The 18,066-nt window shown below is 39.6% G+C and overlaps 1 protein-coding gene across 5 annotated transcripts in view; it reads left to right on the forward strand.

Moving 5' to 3' along the window:
• Nucleotides 1–18,066, forward strand: part of KDM3A (lysine demethylase 3A) — a 54,036-nt gene that overhangs the window by 15,280 nt on the left and 20,690 nt on the right. For 4 of the 5 annotated variants that reach the window (XM_029937744.1, XM_029937745.1, XM_029937743.1 and 1 more), the window contains 4 exons: nt 5,394–5,557; nt 7,218–7,732; nt 13,038–13,242; nt 16,496–16,710. In XM_029937744.1, coding sequence (XP_029793604.1) covers nt 5,394–5,557; nt 7,218–7,732; nt 13,038–13,242; nt 16,496–16,710 — 1,099 coding nt within the window. Of the gene's footprint in view, nt 1–567; nt 773–1,886; nt 1,940–5,393; nt 5,558–7,217; nt 7,733–13,037; nt 13,243–16,495; nt 16,711–18,066 lie in introns of those variants that run through there. The other variant, XM_029937747.1, reaches the window with a different exon arrangement.

Genomic DNA, 18,066 nt, shown 5'->3' on the forward strand with positions numbered 1-18,066 from the left:
GAGTCAGTTAGTGCATCCAGGGTTCTGCGTCAGGGCCCAGGGCACTACAACAACATCAACTAGAACCAAAGCAAGTGCTGTGCTACACAAATAGAAATTTAAGAATCTGAGTGGCTAGGATGATTGCCTTTCCTGAGTCTTAAGCCTGTGTGCAGGCAACAGGAACTTTGACACTTGACCAAAAACTTTGTAAACCAAGGTGTCTAATATCTCTGTCCTTCTTCAAAGTGTGTAGGCCTGACCTCAGGTTGTTCAGGAAAGAACGAAGAGGTAATTACTGGAAATCAGTATTACTGCTTTCATTTTTGCCTTTAAGTTTACAAGGGAAGTAATGTAGTGGGGAGTGATTATTATATTTTAGGGTTAAGCAAGTGATTATTATATCTTAGAGTTAAGCTCACAGAGGATGTTGTCAAGTAATCCACAGTATCAGCAGCTGAGAGAGAAACAGAATAGAATAATGACCTGTTAGGTTATTAGCAGTCTTGGGTCCCAGAGATAATAAAGGCCAGTTTGGAGAAGCTGATTGGGTATAGCCTGGCATGGAGAATGCATCAGTGTAAATAGCTGATGAGATGAAAAGGAGAACCACATGATGTTGTGATGAGGAGGGGCCAGAGAATCGGAAACAGTACCCTGACAGATCCGAACATTGAAGAATCAGCGTGGGGTACAGGCAGAGGACTGAGGTCAATGGGGAACTCCTGTGGAAGAAGGCGCCAGTTCTTCACAGTGTCAAGTTTATCAGTGATGGGACAGACTGTATACTTCTGTAAGTGATCCTCTGCCTGACTCCTACTCTTCGAGGGCAGGAAGCATGTCTTTTTGATCTCGGTCAGCATTTTGTCCAGCTCAGTAGGTTTGTGTGCTGCTGAACTGATTGTTGGGCACAGTACAGGCTAATTTTGATAAAAGCCTGAACTTTGGCTAGGAGATAAGTTCCCATAACCTATTTGAGCTTAATTTCTGCATCTAAATTGAGAAACTAAATTTTAGGTTTTAAACATGGCTGTTTCAGCTCTTAAACTTTGTACTCATCAAATTCTCATTCCAAAGGAAATTGGGATGATAGACTTGACTGGAGATGGATATTGACGTTTTATTAGTTTTATTGTAAATCTTTTTCTCCTTTATACTGCATTTATTAGTCAAATAAAGATTCTCACATTAAAAAAATTACTTAAAAGTTTTTAGTTAACCCAGAAAAACACTAAAGAAATGTCACTTATAATCACATTTCTCACAGACTCTTACTATTCAGATTTTGGAATATCTGTCCTGGTTTTTGTTTTTCATTTTTTCCTGTATAATCATGGAGGCCTTAAAACAAAACAAACTAAAAACCTTAGTGTTTTCTGGCCTCCTTGATTTCTTTCCAGTATGTTGTGAATATTTTTCCCTTATCCCAAATTTTCTTTTTTTTAAATTTTGGGTGGTTCTTGTAATCCAGCAAATTTTGGAAATAGTGGCTGGGGTTAGACTTCAATAGAGCTAGAGAGGTAAAGGAAGAAGTGAGGAAAGAGTTCACTTAAATGTGGGGTGGAAGGTGAGTATAGTAACACATTTGGCACACATTGCACTGCGTTTGCACCTCCCAGATGTGTTGGACTGGCAGAGCCCACTTTTAGGGTGGTCTTTGGAAGACCAGAGTTTGGGATTAGGTACATGAGAGTCTTGATTGCCTTGGTGAATGCTTTTGGTTAGAATAAACCTGTTTGCCAGTAACAGTTGGCTCCTTGAAGGTCTTCTCTGCCTAGCAGACTATTCCTCAGAGTTAGGACGGACGTTGCTTGGTGAATTGAGAGTCTGCTGAGTAGTGTGAGCCAGCAGTGTCCTTTTTAGAATACCACCATACACTCAATTATATTATCTCCGTCTGCTGGCAGGGAGGAACTATTGCCATGACTGGTATAGAAGACCTTCAGGGAATACTCTTCAGGTAAGAAGAAACCTTGACCCTTGTCAAGTCAGAGGCCAGGGCAGTGGTGTGCACATGAACATGGGTTTTGAAATTGGAGCCCTATCCCTGTTGAGTGTATTTCAATTTCTAAAAGGAAAGGCTTCCCAAGTTAACGGTATTTGTAATATATGGTGACTGCACTGAGTAAATTTTCATATCTTTCTGCTTTGAGTCAGCTTATCTCTGTGCCAGGCACTGTGGTGAAACACAGCCCTGTAAAATATGCTTTGTTATTTTCATTTACAGTTGAGGAAACTGAACTCAGCGAGCTTAAATAATGTGCTAGGAAGTGTCAGGGATGAGTTTCAGAGCAAGGTCTGCCACCAGAGCCCAGTACTCAGGCACTGTGCTGGCGTTACCATTCCTCTCCAAATCTTTTCCTTGGTGTGGTGAGTCACCACTGTGAAAGGGCAGATTCCTGCTTCATTCCCTCTGTCCTTCCACTGTCTTTCCAACAGATATTTACTGAATACTAAATATGTGCTAGACATTGGTGAGCATTACTGTCAGTCAAAGGACTGACCTAGCTATTTTGAAATATTAAGTGCTCACAGCATTCATTCATTCATACATCCCACCAGTCTTACTTGAATATCTGCTATGTGTCTTGCTTTATAAGGCTTAACAGTGGACACAAGCACAGGGTGTGCCCATAGGTGTGTATGATTCTTGTTGTGAGGAGACTGACAATAAAAAAGTAATTTAAATAAAGGGATTTTCATAGTGCAGTGTCCTAATGCAATGACAGATACAAACATAGAAATATGGTGAAGAGTAGGGGGATGCCTTTTGGGGCACTGCTTTGGAAAGAGTAATCGGAGGTTCTGAGGAGGTGACAATAGAGCAGATTTGAGAGTGAGGCAATGGACCCAGCCAGCCATGTGAAAACTCTGCAGAGGGAATGGCAAGTAAGGAGGTGCAGGCAAGAAAGAGTTTAGGCCAGAAAGGAAGCCAATGTATTTGGAGCACCGTGAACAAGTAGAATGAGAGGAGTGGGAAGGTTGTCAGAGACAGACCACATAGAACTCTTCTGGGCAGGGGAGTGCCATGATCAGATTGATTTATATGTTATAGATTGCTCTGTGGTAGAATACATTTTGGGTAGGATGCAGACCATTTGGCAAAAATGGAGGAAAGTCAGGCCAATTAGAAGACACATTGTAATCCCACATGGTGGGGGGGTTTGGGGGGAAAGGTGGTAGTGGTGGAATGGAAAGAAATTGGCTAGATTCTGTAAATATTTTGGAAATAGAGGCAGGATTTACTGGTTTATTGATTAGATTTAGGAAATGAGATGGAGGGTTTTTTGTTGTTGTTTTACTTAAACAGTTCAATGGCTTTTGTACAGAATAAGAATTTATGCAATCTAAATTTCTTTAGTGTGTTACTCTAGGTTTGCAATCAAAATGTCTCTCAGGAAAGTAATTTAAGAAAAGGTATTGTATGTGTTAGCATATCAACTCTAAACATAATTCAGAACAAGAAAAGTGATATGAGGGAAGATGCTTAGTGAAGTGAGCCTCAAGTAAGCATTTTGAAATGACTTGGCAATTAAACTTTGGGAAGGTAATTGTTTTATAGGTGATTCCTGGAGAATTATGAAACCCAGTCAAAAAGGACTTTTAAGACTAAACTTCTCTAATTTTCTCATCTTACGGATTAGGAAACTGAGGCCCAGAGAGCTAAAGTTGACATTCCCAAGAACATTCTTAGAATAGCCAAAGCCTTCCCCACTCCAGAGAAATTTTTCTGGGGAACATTAAGCTAATATTTAACTAAAATTGAGTTGACTAAAATAGTATAATATATGAGCAAGTAATTTTATATTTTAGTATAGTTTGAATACTTTTTAGATATTTTTATTTAGCATATACTAGACAGTCTTTTTGAGGCTGCCAGAGTTAAATGTCTAGGAAAGATTCATGAGTAGACTACATATAAATATATTCAGAATTGTGAAGTTTTAAAAACTTCCTAAGGGAAGTTGTACCTCAAATTTTAGAAGCTAATCCTTAGAAGATGAAGAAACCTCGAAGATTCTTGAGGTTTATATTTGGTGGTAAGATAAACGTAGAGGTCATTGTGGAACGAAGGAGCTGCACCTAGGAAGGGCGCAGGACTTAAAGTTTAAAGCACGTGCGAAGAGGCTGGTGAGCAAGGAGAATGATTTTCCCTGGCTTTGCTGAAGACTAGTAATGTGGAGTTGAGTTGAATCTCTTCCATCTTTTTCCCTGGTGGGAAGTTCATGTGTGTGGATAGTAGAAACTGGAAAGAAGTGGGTCCATTATTTATATTTTTGTGAAGATAAAACATTCTGAGAAGAGAAGGTTTCCCAACTTTGTCCCACAGGCTTGTCATGACTTGATATTTTTTGCAGCTTGCGGTGGCCTCTGTGACTTGGTGAGCCACATAAGAGCAAGAACTATGTTCTCAGCCTTTATTGCATTGTAAATTAAAGGCTTACCTTGGTACCCAGTAGGCACCACTGCCTACAGGAGTCCTAGTGGTCTGGTCTCCTGCCAGCCTGTGCAGTAAGTGTATGGTAGGCACTTGAGTCATGCGAAAGTCTGTGAAGCTGCCACCATCTAAAGACTGTCAGTTGAAAGCTCACTTTTGTGCATCACATTCTTTTCATAAACCGCTTTTATGATGTTTAGGTAAGTTCCTTCTATTCCAACTTTCTCAAGGGTTTTTATTAAGAAAGAGTGCTGTATTTTGTCAAATGCTTTTTCTGTATCTATCGAACGGATCATATGGTTTTTATCCTTTCTTTTGTTAATGTGATGGATCACATTGATGGATTTGTGAATATTGAACCAGCCCTGTAACCCAGGAATGAATCTCACTTGATCAAGATGGATAATTCTTTTTATATGCTGTTGAATTCGATTTGCTAGTATCTTGAGTGTTTTTGCATCTGTATTCATTAAGGATATTGGTCTGTAGTTCTCTTTTTTTTTGCTGGGTCTCTGTCTGGTTTGGGTATCAAGGTGATACTGGCTTCGTAGAATGAGTTTGGAAGTTTTCCTTCTATTTCTATATTTTGGAATAGTCTGAGAAGAATGGGTATTAGCTCTGCTTTAAATGTCTGGTAGAATTCCCCTGGGATGTGCATCACATTTTTAAAGTAATTGCCACATGGCCATGTTTTCCTGACATAACGATTCAGAGGTCTGTGGAAGATCAGCCAGGGGTCTTCTATAGGAAGACTCGAGCTTTGTGAAAAGCTGGAGTGATTTAACAGCCTTCAGATAGAAATCCTTAATTTTGTGGCTTTTCACTCATTTCACTGTCTTGTGCTTTTTGTTTTGAAATGGTGTTGTGCTTGTTTAGTACTAACCCAGGCAAATACATGTGAGTCTTCTAGGACTTCATAATTCCCCAACTAGGGACTTTCCTTTTAATATCTGTTGTTTTTGTCTTATCTTTTTAGGCCTCTCCCAGTGTGTGTCCTGTACAGTCTGTGCCCACAACAGTTTTTAAGGAGATCCTGCTTGGCTGTACAGCAGCAACTCCACCTAGTAAGGACCCAAGGCAGCAGAGCACTCCTCAGGCTGCCAACTCTCCACCCAATCTCGGAGCAAAAATCCCCCAAGGGTAAGTAAGAGTGTTTATTAAAGATGTTTAGTCACAGTAGGAGGAAAAGGATTTTAGCCATGGTTCACCATGTCTGGGTGTAACCATTGCTCAGGTGGCCAGGCTTAGCCTGCATTCAGTGTTCCATAGAGTGTTAGCATAGCTACCTTTGGCATCATCACATCTCAAGTTATCCAGGAGGTTTTTCATTCGAGTTTTCAAATTGGTCAGGTGCCTTCAGAGGTGAAAGGGATAATAGGCATACAGAACAATGTGGAAAACAACTTTAAAAATGGAGATGTGAGGAAAGGGCAACTTTCTTGATACAGTGAGAATGATCAGTTGAAATACTATAGACAGTTGCAGAAGAAGCGTCTGCTGTGAGGAAAAGGGATCCGAATGGTTGTATGTGGAGGATTGAGGTCAATGGGAGCGTGCAGAACAGGGAGATGTGATGGGAGTGGTTCTTACTAGCCAGACCTCAAGTATCGGTGAGAAACGTGGCAGATAAACTATCAAGTCATAGAACTGAGGATGCAGTAGCTGTAGGAGGAATAGGTTACTGAGTTATAGGTGAAGAAACTGAGTAAGAAATGTAAAGTGTAACCAAAGATATGAAGTGGCTGCAAGGTTACAGAGAGCAGAGTTTTAAGGTAAGACTCTCAGGAGGGGTAGCTACCTGTGCAGGCAGCTGATAAAGACTTCAGATACAGGTCAGAGAGAGGACGGCAGAGAGAGGTGGGTTTGGAAGACTGATGCAATAAGGTGGAAGAGTGGTTGAGCACACTGGCTCATTGGGAGGAACGTGGGCTGTTTGGAATGAGCTTGGAAGGTGGCCACGGAGCAATCAGACGGAAGGAGGAACAGTCCTTGGAGTAGGATAGAAAGAGGGAGCAGTAAGGACAGTGCTACTCAAGCAAAGTGTCTAATGCAAGTACTTAAATGAAATTTTCAGGGCACACAGCTGGCTCAGTCAGGTAGTGCATGTGGCTCTTGATCTCAGGATCGTGAGTTCAAGCCCCGTGTTGGGCATAAAACTTACTTTAAAAAAATCTTCTCAAGGATGAAATCCTGTGTTAGAGACAGGGGAAAAATAGTAATAGGAAGAAAGCACTTTATGTTTTGCTGGGGAAAAAACTTAGGATGAATTTCAGAGAAACAAAAGTTCTTTAAGGACATCTCCTATTAAGGTAGAGGATAGTAGAAATATTTCATCATTCTGTAAACAATCAGTTGGCTTTTCAGTTGCTTTGGGTCTTGATCACTAACCAAACAAGAATGGAATCATCCAGCGTCAGAGCCAGTTAAATATTGTTCGTAGCTGGATTGGGTTTTGTGCTGCTGGTGGTTTTGGTTCCATACGATACTGTTTGCTTTGAGGGAAAGCTAAGATTCGTTATACTGTGATAAATAGAACTAACTTGAAGTAGTTAGAGATTTATGAAAATGTACAGCTAGGATTCAGGATTGTATTTTTTTGAGTGGTTAGGATATTTTTGCAGAGCCATTGACTGATTATCTTTAACTCTAGCTCACAGAAACCTATCCTACATTCTCTAAAGTAAGCAGTTTTCTTTTCTCTCTCACATTGATTGCCTTAAGGTACCAAACAGTTGTTTTTGGGAGGTAGAGGAGAAGTAAAGGAGACCTAGATGCTAGTTTTTTATATTATCTTTTTCAGATGTCAGAAACAGATTTTACCAGAAGAACTGTCTTCCTGTCTAAATACAAAGCCTGAAATACTGAGAACAAAACCAGATGTTGTCTGCAAAGTAGGACTGCTGTCTTCAAAGTTCTCTCAGATTGGAACTGGAGACGTAAAACCGCTTACTGAACCGAAAGGTAGCTGTACCCAGCTGAAGACTAGCACTGATCAGGAAAACAAATTGGAACCTGTTTCTCAGTCATCGACTGGCCTTCCCAAGGAGTGCTCACCTGCAAATTCTGCGACAGAATTGGAAATTGCCAGTACTCCTGAACTGCAGAAGCACCTAGAATATACACCTTCCACATCTGATGTCCTTTCAAATAAGCCAGAAGAGAAAGCAAGTGTCAATAGTAATAGCTCTAATAGTTGTGTGGGAAAAAAGATAGAACCTTCAACTTTAGGATGCCGGTCACAGAATTTGAAGGAATCTTCAGTAAAAATAGATAATGAAAGCTGTTGTACAAGAAGCAACAATAAAATCCAGAATGGTGAGTGTTTCTACATGTCTCTATTGGTAGAAGTTGACAGATGGTAGTGGGTACATATATATCTCTTTACTGTATGAGAAGATAATGTGAAAGTGACTATAGCAAAAGTTCATATAATTGGAAAAGTTCTAAGGAGAAAAGTAGCATCCTAAAATTTTCTCAGAAATAATTACTTTTAATATTTTGGTGTGTACCTGGTTCCATGTGTATTATAAGTACGATAAACTATTCCACAAATGTGTTTATACCAACAGTTTTTTCCTGTGAATTAGTATAGGTTTAGGTGTCTGTCAGCCTTTCAAAGGCTGTAAGGATTCCAATATATACGCATTTATTAGATGACTTCACTTGTTCCTCCTAGATGGGTAATTAGGCAGTTCCTACTTTCTGGTTGTAAGGAAATAATTTTGAAACACAAACCAAAATAATCTGACGATTATTTTATCTTAAGCTTATCACTGATTTTTTGGTAGCGTCCAGATAGAGCGTCCAGATAGAGCGTTAGTGATGATTGATACTTTATGCTCATGCAGGTACTTCAGATCTGCAGTGTATTTTTAAAGACAGAATTTATACCAGCACCTCCAGAAGAGGGACTTTTGGTTAAAGATTTTAAGGACACTGGGCAGTCTCTTTGCCTAAAAGGAAATCCTACTGCACCCATAATTTAAAACTATGTGCAAGCATACCTTCTTTTTTTCTTTCTTTTTTTTTTTTTTTTTTTTTTTGGTGATTTGCTTTATTGCACCTTGCAGACACTGAGGTTTTGACAAATTGAAGGTTTGTGGCAACCCTGTGTCAAGAAGTCTGTTGGCATCATTTTCCCAACAATATTTGCTCACTTCTAGTCTCCGTGTCACACACAATTTGGTAATTGTTGCGATATTTCAGACTTCTTCATTATTACAATATTTGTTATGGTGATTTGTGGTCAGTGATCCTTAGTTATTGCTGTAATTGGGGGCACCCCAAACTGCACCCATATGAGATGGCGAACTTTTAGTTGATACATGTTGCGTTTGTTCTGACTGCTCCACCAACCAGCCATTTCCTCGTCTCTCTCCTTCTCCTCAGGCCTGCCTATTCCCTGAGACACAAAAATAGTGAAATGAGGCCAGTTAATAACTCCACAGTGGCCTCTAAGTGTTAAAGTGAAAGGAAGAGTTGCACATCTCCCACTTTAAATCAAAAGCTAGAAATGGTTAGGTTTTGTGGAGGAAGGCATGTCGAAAGCCAAGATAAAGCTAGGCCTGTTGTGCCAGACAAACTGTGAGCACAAAGTAAAAATTCTTGAAGGAAGTTAAAAGTACTACTACGGTGAACACAAATGATAAGAAAGTGAAACAGCCTTATTGCTGACATGGAGACTTACTGGTCTGGATGGAAAAAGCAAACCAGCCACAACATCCCTTTAAGTCCAGAGCAAGGTCATTACTCTTCCATTCTATGAAGGCTGAGAGGTGTGCAGAAGCTGCAGAAAAGTTTGAAGCTATCAGAGGTTCGTTCATGAGGCTTAAGGAAAGAAGCCATTTCCATAACATAAAGTACGAGATAAAGCAGCAAGTGCTAATGTAGAAGCTGCAGCAAATTAGCCAAAAAATCTAGCTAAGATTATTAATGAAGGTGGCTCCACTAAACAACAGATTGGAAGAAGACACCACCTAGGACTTTGAGAGCTAGGGAGTAGTCAAAGCCTGGATTCAAAGCTTCAAGGACAGGCTGACTTTTGTTAGAGGCTAATGCAGCTAATGTCTTCACGTTGAAGCCAATGCTCTTTACTTTCTGAAAGTCCTGGGGCCCTTAGATTATGCTAAATATACTCTGTGCTCTATGAATGGAAAAACAAAGCCTGGATGACAGCACATTTGTTTACAGCATGGTTTACTGAATATTTTAAGCCCACTGTTGAGACCCACTGCTCTGAAAAAAAAAGATTCCTTTCAAAATATTACTGCTCATGGACAATGCACCTGTGTACCCAAGAGCTCTGATAGAGGTATACGGGATCAGTGTTTCTACGCCTGCTAACACAGCATCTGTTCTGCCGCCCATAGGCCAAGGACTAATTTCAACTTTCAAGTCTTATTTAAGTAATTTGTTTCACTAGGCTACAGCTACGGTAGATAATTTTGTGTGTGTGTGTGTGTGTGTTTAATGGATCTAGGCTGTTGCACACTTAGTAGACTACAGTATAGTGTAAATATAACTTTTATGTGCATTGGGAAACCAGAAAATTCATTTGATTTGCTTTATTGCAATAATTTGCTTTATTGAGGTAGTCTGGACCCACACCCACTATGTCCGCAAGGTATGCCTTATACTCTTTAGAGAAAATAGTATTTCATACTGCTTCTTTTAAGTTGGAGGATGCATTTTACTGAGAGTAGTTAACAGAAGTTCCCTTATTAGAATTAGTAGAACTAAATGGCTTTGGTATGTCAAAAAGTTCAGAACTATTACAGTTTAAAAATACCTTTGATCATTGTCAGCTGTGTGGGAAAATGAGCATGGATTTTGATAGTTTTAAAAGAATTTAATGAGAAACACTATTCACTTGGCTAAGTAAGACCTGAATATAGCCACAATTTAGCTTTTACTTCAGGTCTCTGAAGCTAGAGGGAAAATGGGTAGATTTGATTTGGTCTTTGGGTGCACAGTTGGAGGAGTGGGAAAACCTGTCTTTGCCTAGTGATACTTCTAGCCTGGCTTCCACGTTCTTGAGGTTTAAGTTGATAGAGCTGTTGATTTGCATAAAATTAGTTGCATAATATTATACTTTTTCTCTTGAGTTTATGTAACTCCCCAAAGAAAGTGAATATTCATAACCATATTTCTGTTCTATTTTTTTATTCTTTTGAGTCATCAGGTCTTATCTTACATTCAGCTACTTTTTGAGACCAATTATTTTAATATAACGTGAAGAAATAGTAAAAATTCCCGATTGATAAGCACATTGCAAGTATATAAATGAGTTTATGGAGTCTCGGTTGGTCTTACGTTGTACAGCTGTGCACCAGCTAAAGTGATTTTAGGAGAAATGAAAAACCTAGTTAAGCGTCCCAGTGCATTTTGTCTCCTCGGATTCTTTCTTGAAGAGCGAGAGAGTATGACCAGGATCTCTCAGCTATGTCCACGGATACTGCTTGTGGGTATGGAAAGACTGGACTGCAAGCTCTTCTGTCCCCTGCATCCCTTCTCCACTTAGGGACTGGAAAACAAGAGCAGGCTGAGTGCAAGAACAGCTGCCTTTTTTCCGTTAGGTAGATGTGTACCTTCTCAGAAGCTGGGATTGCCTTTTTCCCTTGGCTCTGCTCCAAATTGAGGGAATCACTGATTGGGTCAACCATTGCTCTCTTTACTAAAGAGCTAGACATAGATAGTGTAGCTTGCTTATTTCTAGATATTTCCTCTCATAAGCCAGGGCAGAACAGAGAGCCTTTGGGCTCTTTGCCCATGATCTGTGAAAACCTGGACCAATTTAAAGGATGATATTTTTTCAGTATCTGAGTAATTGAAACTCCATCTTTGAACCGTTGATCTCTTTATTTTCTGCCCTTCCTTGTTGAATGTGCCTTCTCTTTCACTATAACTGAATAAAAATGCTTGAGGGATCATGGCCTGACAGTATCCATTTGGCATTCATTTGGCTCTGCTTTAAAAGAGAGGTCAGATTGGAATACCTCTAAGGTTATTATTAGAGATGCTTATTTTATTTAAAACCATCTTTCCTTTGAGATCTTCCAGTTTCCTCCACAGCTGTTAACCTCTCCCAGCTGTCTCTCAGCTGGTTCCCCAAAAGTTGTTTCTTGGTTTTCTTTATTTGTTTGCCGAAGAATCTACTTCCCTGCTCCCTTGGAGCCTGAGGAAAGGTCTTTTCTTTTCTTTTCTTTTCTTTTCTTTTTATTCTTTTTAAATATCTATTTTTGAGACCGACAGTAGGGGAGGGGCAGAGAGAGGGAGACACAGAATCTGAAGTAGGCTCCAGGCTCTGAGCTGCCAGCACAGAGCCTGATGCGGGGCTCGAAACCATGAACCGTGAGATCATGGCCTGAGCTGAAGTTGGACACTTAACTGACTGAACCACCAGGTGTCCTCGGAAAGGTCTTTTCTGTCAGTTTCATATAAAGTACTCCTCGAGACTCTTGACTTGTTGACTTTATTCACTATAAAGTGATGCAGTTGACACAAAAATCACTCTTTCCTGCACATCTCTACTTTTTCTCCCTTTTTCTTTATGGTGGTTATTTATTTGTTTGTTTATTTATTTAGTGAGTAACCTCTATACCCAAAGCTGGGCTCAAGCTGACAACCCCAAGATCAAGAGTCGCATACTCTACCGAGTGAGCCAGTCAGGTGCCCCTCTCCCCTTTTCTTTGGAACCATGTTAACATTTCCTTTTAAGTTCTCCTGGCCATTACAAATTAAAACTTAAAAAATGTATTTACTTAAAATCATCATCCTGTCTGTAGTCACTCCCCTTAATCTTGAGTGGAACATAAGCATGAAGGAAATTGAAGACATATCAAAGGTCAAGTGGCACCCCTTGTAAGCATTTAGAAGAAAGATAGCTCTTATCTTATAGACCCAGAGACCTATATGGGACAGCTCTTCGGTTATTCTATTTAGAATGGTTAGCTTTTGCATGGGGCTTGAGAAAAAACACTTAAACCAGTCTTTGCATGTGAAAGTGACAGAATTGACTTGCACACATACCTGTCTGTTGAGGTGAACCTGTCTCTCTGCATTGCTAATGTTTCAGTCAGTTCAAGTATCTGGTTTGGAAGAGTCTTCCTAAAATATCTTTCTTATCTAGGGTTGTGAATAGAAGTACACACTAACTTGGAATTATGAATCTAGTTGGTGAATTTGGGGTTTTAAGTTGCCTTGCCAAATTGATTTACCAAATGAGAATTAGTTTATTTTACTTGAGAGAGAGAGAGAGAGAGAGAGAGAGAGAGACAAAAGCATGAATGGGGGAGGGGCAGAGGAAGAGAGAGAATCCCAAAAAGGCTCCACACTCAGTGGATCTTGCTTGATGTCACAACTGTGAAATCATGACTTGAGGTGAAACCAAGATTTGGATGCTTAACTGAGCCATCCAGGTGCCCCGAGAATTATAAACATAGTAAAGCTTTCCAGTCATTCTGATAGTTATCTTATGTTAAGCCATTTTTAGAAATTACAGTTGAACCAGAACTTAAGTTCTCCATTTGGGAAAACTGGCCTTTAGAATAGAAGTCAGTCAAATGTTGAGGTGACTTTTAAAAGTCTGAGGTTTCATTTCTTCAATCTTGTGTTTTCCTAGCCCCATCCCGGAAGTCGGTTTTGACAGACCCAGCCAAAGTCAAGAAGCTGCAGCAGAGTGGTGAAGCCTTTGTACAGGATGACTCCTGTGTGAACATTGTTGCACAACTGCCTAAGTGCCGGGAGTGTCGCTTGGACAGTCTCCGCAAGGATAAGGAGCAGCAGAAAGACTCACCTGTGTTTTGTCGCTTCTTTCACTTCAGGAGGTGAGGTGTTTGGGGGAAAGCTCAGATAATCTGGGCCTGATAACATACAGTAAATCCAGAACTAAAAAGAGTGAAGATTGTATTTCTAATCTTTGGGTTTGAGCATCTTGATCTTATCGTACATTATTTCCTTCTCAATATCCCTTTCTGTTTTTTTTTAAAGTAGAGAAACTTAAAAAAAAAATCTAAAACTAACAAACATTATAGAAAAGTGCTGAAGTTCTTAAAAAACCGCTACAAATAACCACTGTTAACTTTTCAGTGCAATTTAGTATTTAAATGGTCATAAACCATATTTGAGCATACCTGCTTGGGCATATTGCATATACTGTTTTGATTCTTAGTTTCCAGGGCATAGTAGGAGCCACTTGATATGTTAGCTTTTATTTTTTGCAAAATCTTTGAAAAACTAGGTAGGGACCCATGACAGTGTTTATTTAACCAGTTTTCTTACTGGTATTAAGATCATTTTGTGTTTTTTGCCACTAAAAATAATACAGATACGATCATCTCCTTGTCTCCATCTCTCACTGTTTACTTTGGAAGGATGACTGAAAGTGGCACTGCTGGGTCAGAAGCAGTGTGTGTTTTTAGTTCTGCCAAATTGCCCTACAGGAAGGCTGCACCCGTGTCCGTGCCTCTGACAGTGATTGAGATTTCCTGTCTCTGTACAGTTTTGCCAGCAGGAAGATGCATTCTTTTTTTAAAAAAAAAAAATCTTTTCTAATTGTATAGGCAGAATCTTTTATTTTTACATTGCATTTTTTAAGTCAAATTTAGAGAAAATTAATTTTTCTCTCCTTTGTGAAGAAAAAGGCTATTTCTTCTTCTTGATTTATAAGTGAGCAGTGTTGTTCTGGGTATAGATTAACTTTAGGTAGGATTTACTTTCTCAGAAACGTAGACATTTTCAGGCTCAACTACCTCTAATCCTAAGCAGGTGTTGACTTGAATTTCTTCCTCTTCACCTCCTCCCCTTTAGTTTTATCAAGATTAGAGTGCTGAATAACTGAATTAAATGTACAGGTATTTCAGGTCATTGATTATATCTGTTCTGGTAACTTTCAGATTCCGGCTTGCTTAATGAACTCTCATTTTTTGGTGATTGTTTGCCCCGTTTGTTCCTGAGTGAAACACAAAAGCACCATGATAAAGTGTGTGTCTAGTATTTAGAACTATAATAACTGTTAGCATATTACCATATCCATATATTAGTGTATATTTTGAATAACACCTGGCCCAGAATAAGTTCTTAATATAGGTTAGCTCTATACTTCTTCCTCTCTGGAGAATTTTTTTATACAGGTAAGTGTGTGAAGATGCATACTCAGTGGGTGCTGATCTATATTTTGAAGAGAACACAAAATATGTGTTGTACAGATCTATCTATGTATATATATTTTTAATGTTTACTTTTAAGAAAGACACAAGAGTGTGAGCAAGGGAGGGGCAGAGGGAGAAAGAGACACACACAGAATCTGAAGCAGGCTCCAGACTGTGAGCTCTCAGCACAGAGCCCGATGTGCGGTTTTGAATTCACAGTGAGATCATGACCTGAGCCGAAGCCGGATGCTTAACAGACTGAGCCACCCAGGTGCCCCAGGTCTGTGCATTTCTATTACAGACTTGATTACATTGGTTCCTCCACTCTGAAAGTGGGCTGGAGGGAAGATGATATTGTTTGGTTTTGGTGTAAGTTTCAGAGCCTTATAGGGAGGGGACAGCTTTTTCTTTTAAATATTACTGGAGCTTTTTGTTTTTAACCATTGTTTTGTAACAATCTAGAAATCATTGACTTTATGACTTAGCTGTTTCCTATTTTTGACCTCTTTGAAGGGGAAAGTGCCTTTGCTTAATGCTGCATGGTAGAAGCCAGTTTAGTAGAAATTAGAACGAATCCATCTCTTTGGTAAAAAAGAAAAATGTCATAATTTAAAGAACAGAGCCTTTTCTTCCCCCTGATGTTTAGAGAAAAGTTAAGGCTGTCATTAGCTTCCTCATCAAGTTTGTTTTTCATAAATTCTTCTGCAGATGAAATAGGAGGCTTAGGGTCACAGCAGTAAAGCCCAGTTGCCAAACCTTGTTTTCCATCTACCCCTTTGAAGAGTTTTTCAGATTCATTTTTAAGTATTATGACTCTCTCTCTCATTTGGGTGATCAATTAAAACTATGCATCTTTCCTTTGGACTGCTTGAAATAAATTTGCCTCTGTTAATGTAACTCTCAATGTCCTTACAGTTCATTCTGCACTCTTCTGGACAAATGGTTTTTCTAATATACAACATTAGATTTGTATCTTAGGCTCAGAGATTTTTGGTAGCTGCCCCGTGACCTGTGGAGAAATCAACATCCTTCATTTTCTTTTCTTTTGTATGAAATATAGTTTCCTCAATATGCTTTCTCTTACCTACTATCTACCTGTTCTTGAAAGGCCAATGTTAATCATGATCTCTACCACAAAATCTTAATATTAGCCCTGCAAAACTCACAGGCAGTACTTCTTCCTCTGGTTCTTACAAGATTTAATGATTCTTATGATACCTAATGTACCCTACTTCTCCATGTATATTATGTCTACTCTGTGTCTCCAACTCAATTAATGTAGAATGTAATTTTGAATAAATGTTGAAAAAATTCAAAACTAACACATGGCTTAGGAAACACACTCAAGTGTTAAAGATATTGAAAGAAAATCCTGAGAGTGTATTCTGCCTTTTGCTTCACCTTCAGGTACTTGGGTCCATCATAACACTGCCTTTCATTCCAGAAGCTTACATAATAATTTATAGCTGGATTCATATGGGTGCTGAATTCTTCAAGGATCTATGTGGTCATGGCTTCAGTGACTAGAGTTAGCCTTCTTTTGCAAAGCATTATTCTTGAAGCAGTGTTTGTATTCAAATCTGATCAGATTATCTGTCATCAGTTGTTTGGTTTCCATTTTCTTCTGTGGTGACTTGTGGTTGTCCTTGCTATTAAAGTCCCATCCTGGAGGCAGTATGATTAGATCTTGGTTGAAGTAAATATTAGCATGTCTCCTCCACCTCCCTCTCCATGTCTTCTGAGGGAAAACTTGGAAATTAAAAAAATTTTTTAATCTTTCCTCTGATGTTGCTAAGTAACAATTGGCTGTAATTAGCCATGGAGGTTATAGAAAACCGGGAAGGAATTTGTTGATTTAAATAGTAACTACAAGATGTAAATCAGTTCTCTGTATGTGTGTAACACACTTTTCCCCCTCCACTTCTTCTAGGTTACAATTCAACAAACATGGTGTGTTGCGGGTAGAAGGCTTCTTAACACCAAACAAGTATGACAGTGAAGCAATTGGCTTGTGGTTGCCTTTAACCAAAAATGTTGTGGGGACTGATTTGGACACTGCAAAATATATCCTGGCCAACATTGGAGACCACTTCTGTCAAATGGTGATTTCTGAGAAGGAAGCTATGTCAACTATTGAGCCACACAGTAAGAGCATCTCTTAGGGGGTAGGATTTTTGAGTCCAACTTGATTTTGTTCCTGTATGACATCTAAGTTCTAATTTGCATGGGTTTCATTTTCACCCAGAGAATTGGATGACTTTGGAATAGTGAGGTTGCATTTTCCCTTTTATAACTTTTATAAGGTTCTGCCCATTGGTCAGAGTCAGTCACTTGTCTGTGGGGTTTGTTTTGGAGCAGTTACCAAAGGAATAGAACTCATTTATTAAGGAAGTTGAGGTAGTGGTGGAATTTGCAGAGCCTTATCAGCAGTGTGGGCTCATCAGAAGGTGATGAGGCCTCTTAGGTTGGGTTATTTTTCAGACAAAGGTTCTTATTGTTTTTAAGTTTGTTTTGAGATATTGAAAGTGCATGTGTGCAAGCAGGTGAGGAGCAGAGGGTGAGGGAGAGTGAGAATTCCAAGCAGGCTCCACACAGTAAGTGCGGAGCCCAACACAGCGTTCCATCTTAACAACTGTGAGGTCATGGCCTGAGCTGAAATCCAGTCGGACACTTAACCAACTCAGCCACTCAGGCATCCTTAAGACAAAGGCTCTTAATCAGGGATGCATTTCAAAGAAAATAGACCTAACTGAATCAGAGTTTGGGGGGATGGGTCCCAGGCATGGGAACGAGAACAGGCTCAGATGAAAAGGATTCTGTTAGAGTCAGGGTTTTAACAGAATATATGGAGCTGGACAAGTGCCAGTGTCTTCCATCCTCTGAGAGCACTCTCATACTCATCTGGTAGCTCAGTAATCCACAGGGCTCAGTGCGGTGACACACGAGAGCCAGACCTCCTTCGAGACATCTCAAGGTATGATGTGTGGCAGAATAGCACAATCTCTCTTTTTTGTGCCTCTATAGAAGTGAGACATCCAGCCAGAAAGCATCAAGGAGCAGCTAGGTTAAGTCTCACACTTTCTTCCATCATTTTATTTTCCCCAAATGGTTGCAGCTTAAAGGTGAAGCCTTTTCGTTTCTCTGTAGACACCTTTCCAAACTGCATAACCAGATGTTTTTCAGTACTGGCATACACACATACCAGCCTTAAGAATTTTGGTTCTAGGTACCAGAAACTAACTGAAGCTCCTAGCTTCAGCAACAAAGTAATTTGTTGGATAGGTATGGATACTGTTAAATGGCCAGGTCCAAAGAGTGGAACTGAGGCATTCCAAGAAGCAGGAGGAATTCAGAGCTAGAAAGAAAATGGGATTGTGAATTCCATGGGGAAGCCAAAGTCATGCTAAAGAGAGCTGTAGAATCTGTTCTGTTGGGGGTAATAGTCTTGTGAGTCAAGGATCTTATTAAAGTTGTGTTTCCTGTAATCTTCTATTTAGGACA

This window comes from Suricata suricatta, chromosome 4 (assembly GCF_006229205.1).
Source record: "Suricata suricatta isolate VVHF042 chromosome 4, meerkat_22Aug2017_6uvM2_HiC, whole genome shotgun sequence".
NCBI classification, from domain to species: Eukaryota; Metazoa; Chordata; class Mammalia; order Carnivora; family Herpestidae; genus Suricata; species Suricata suricatta.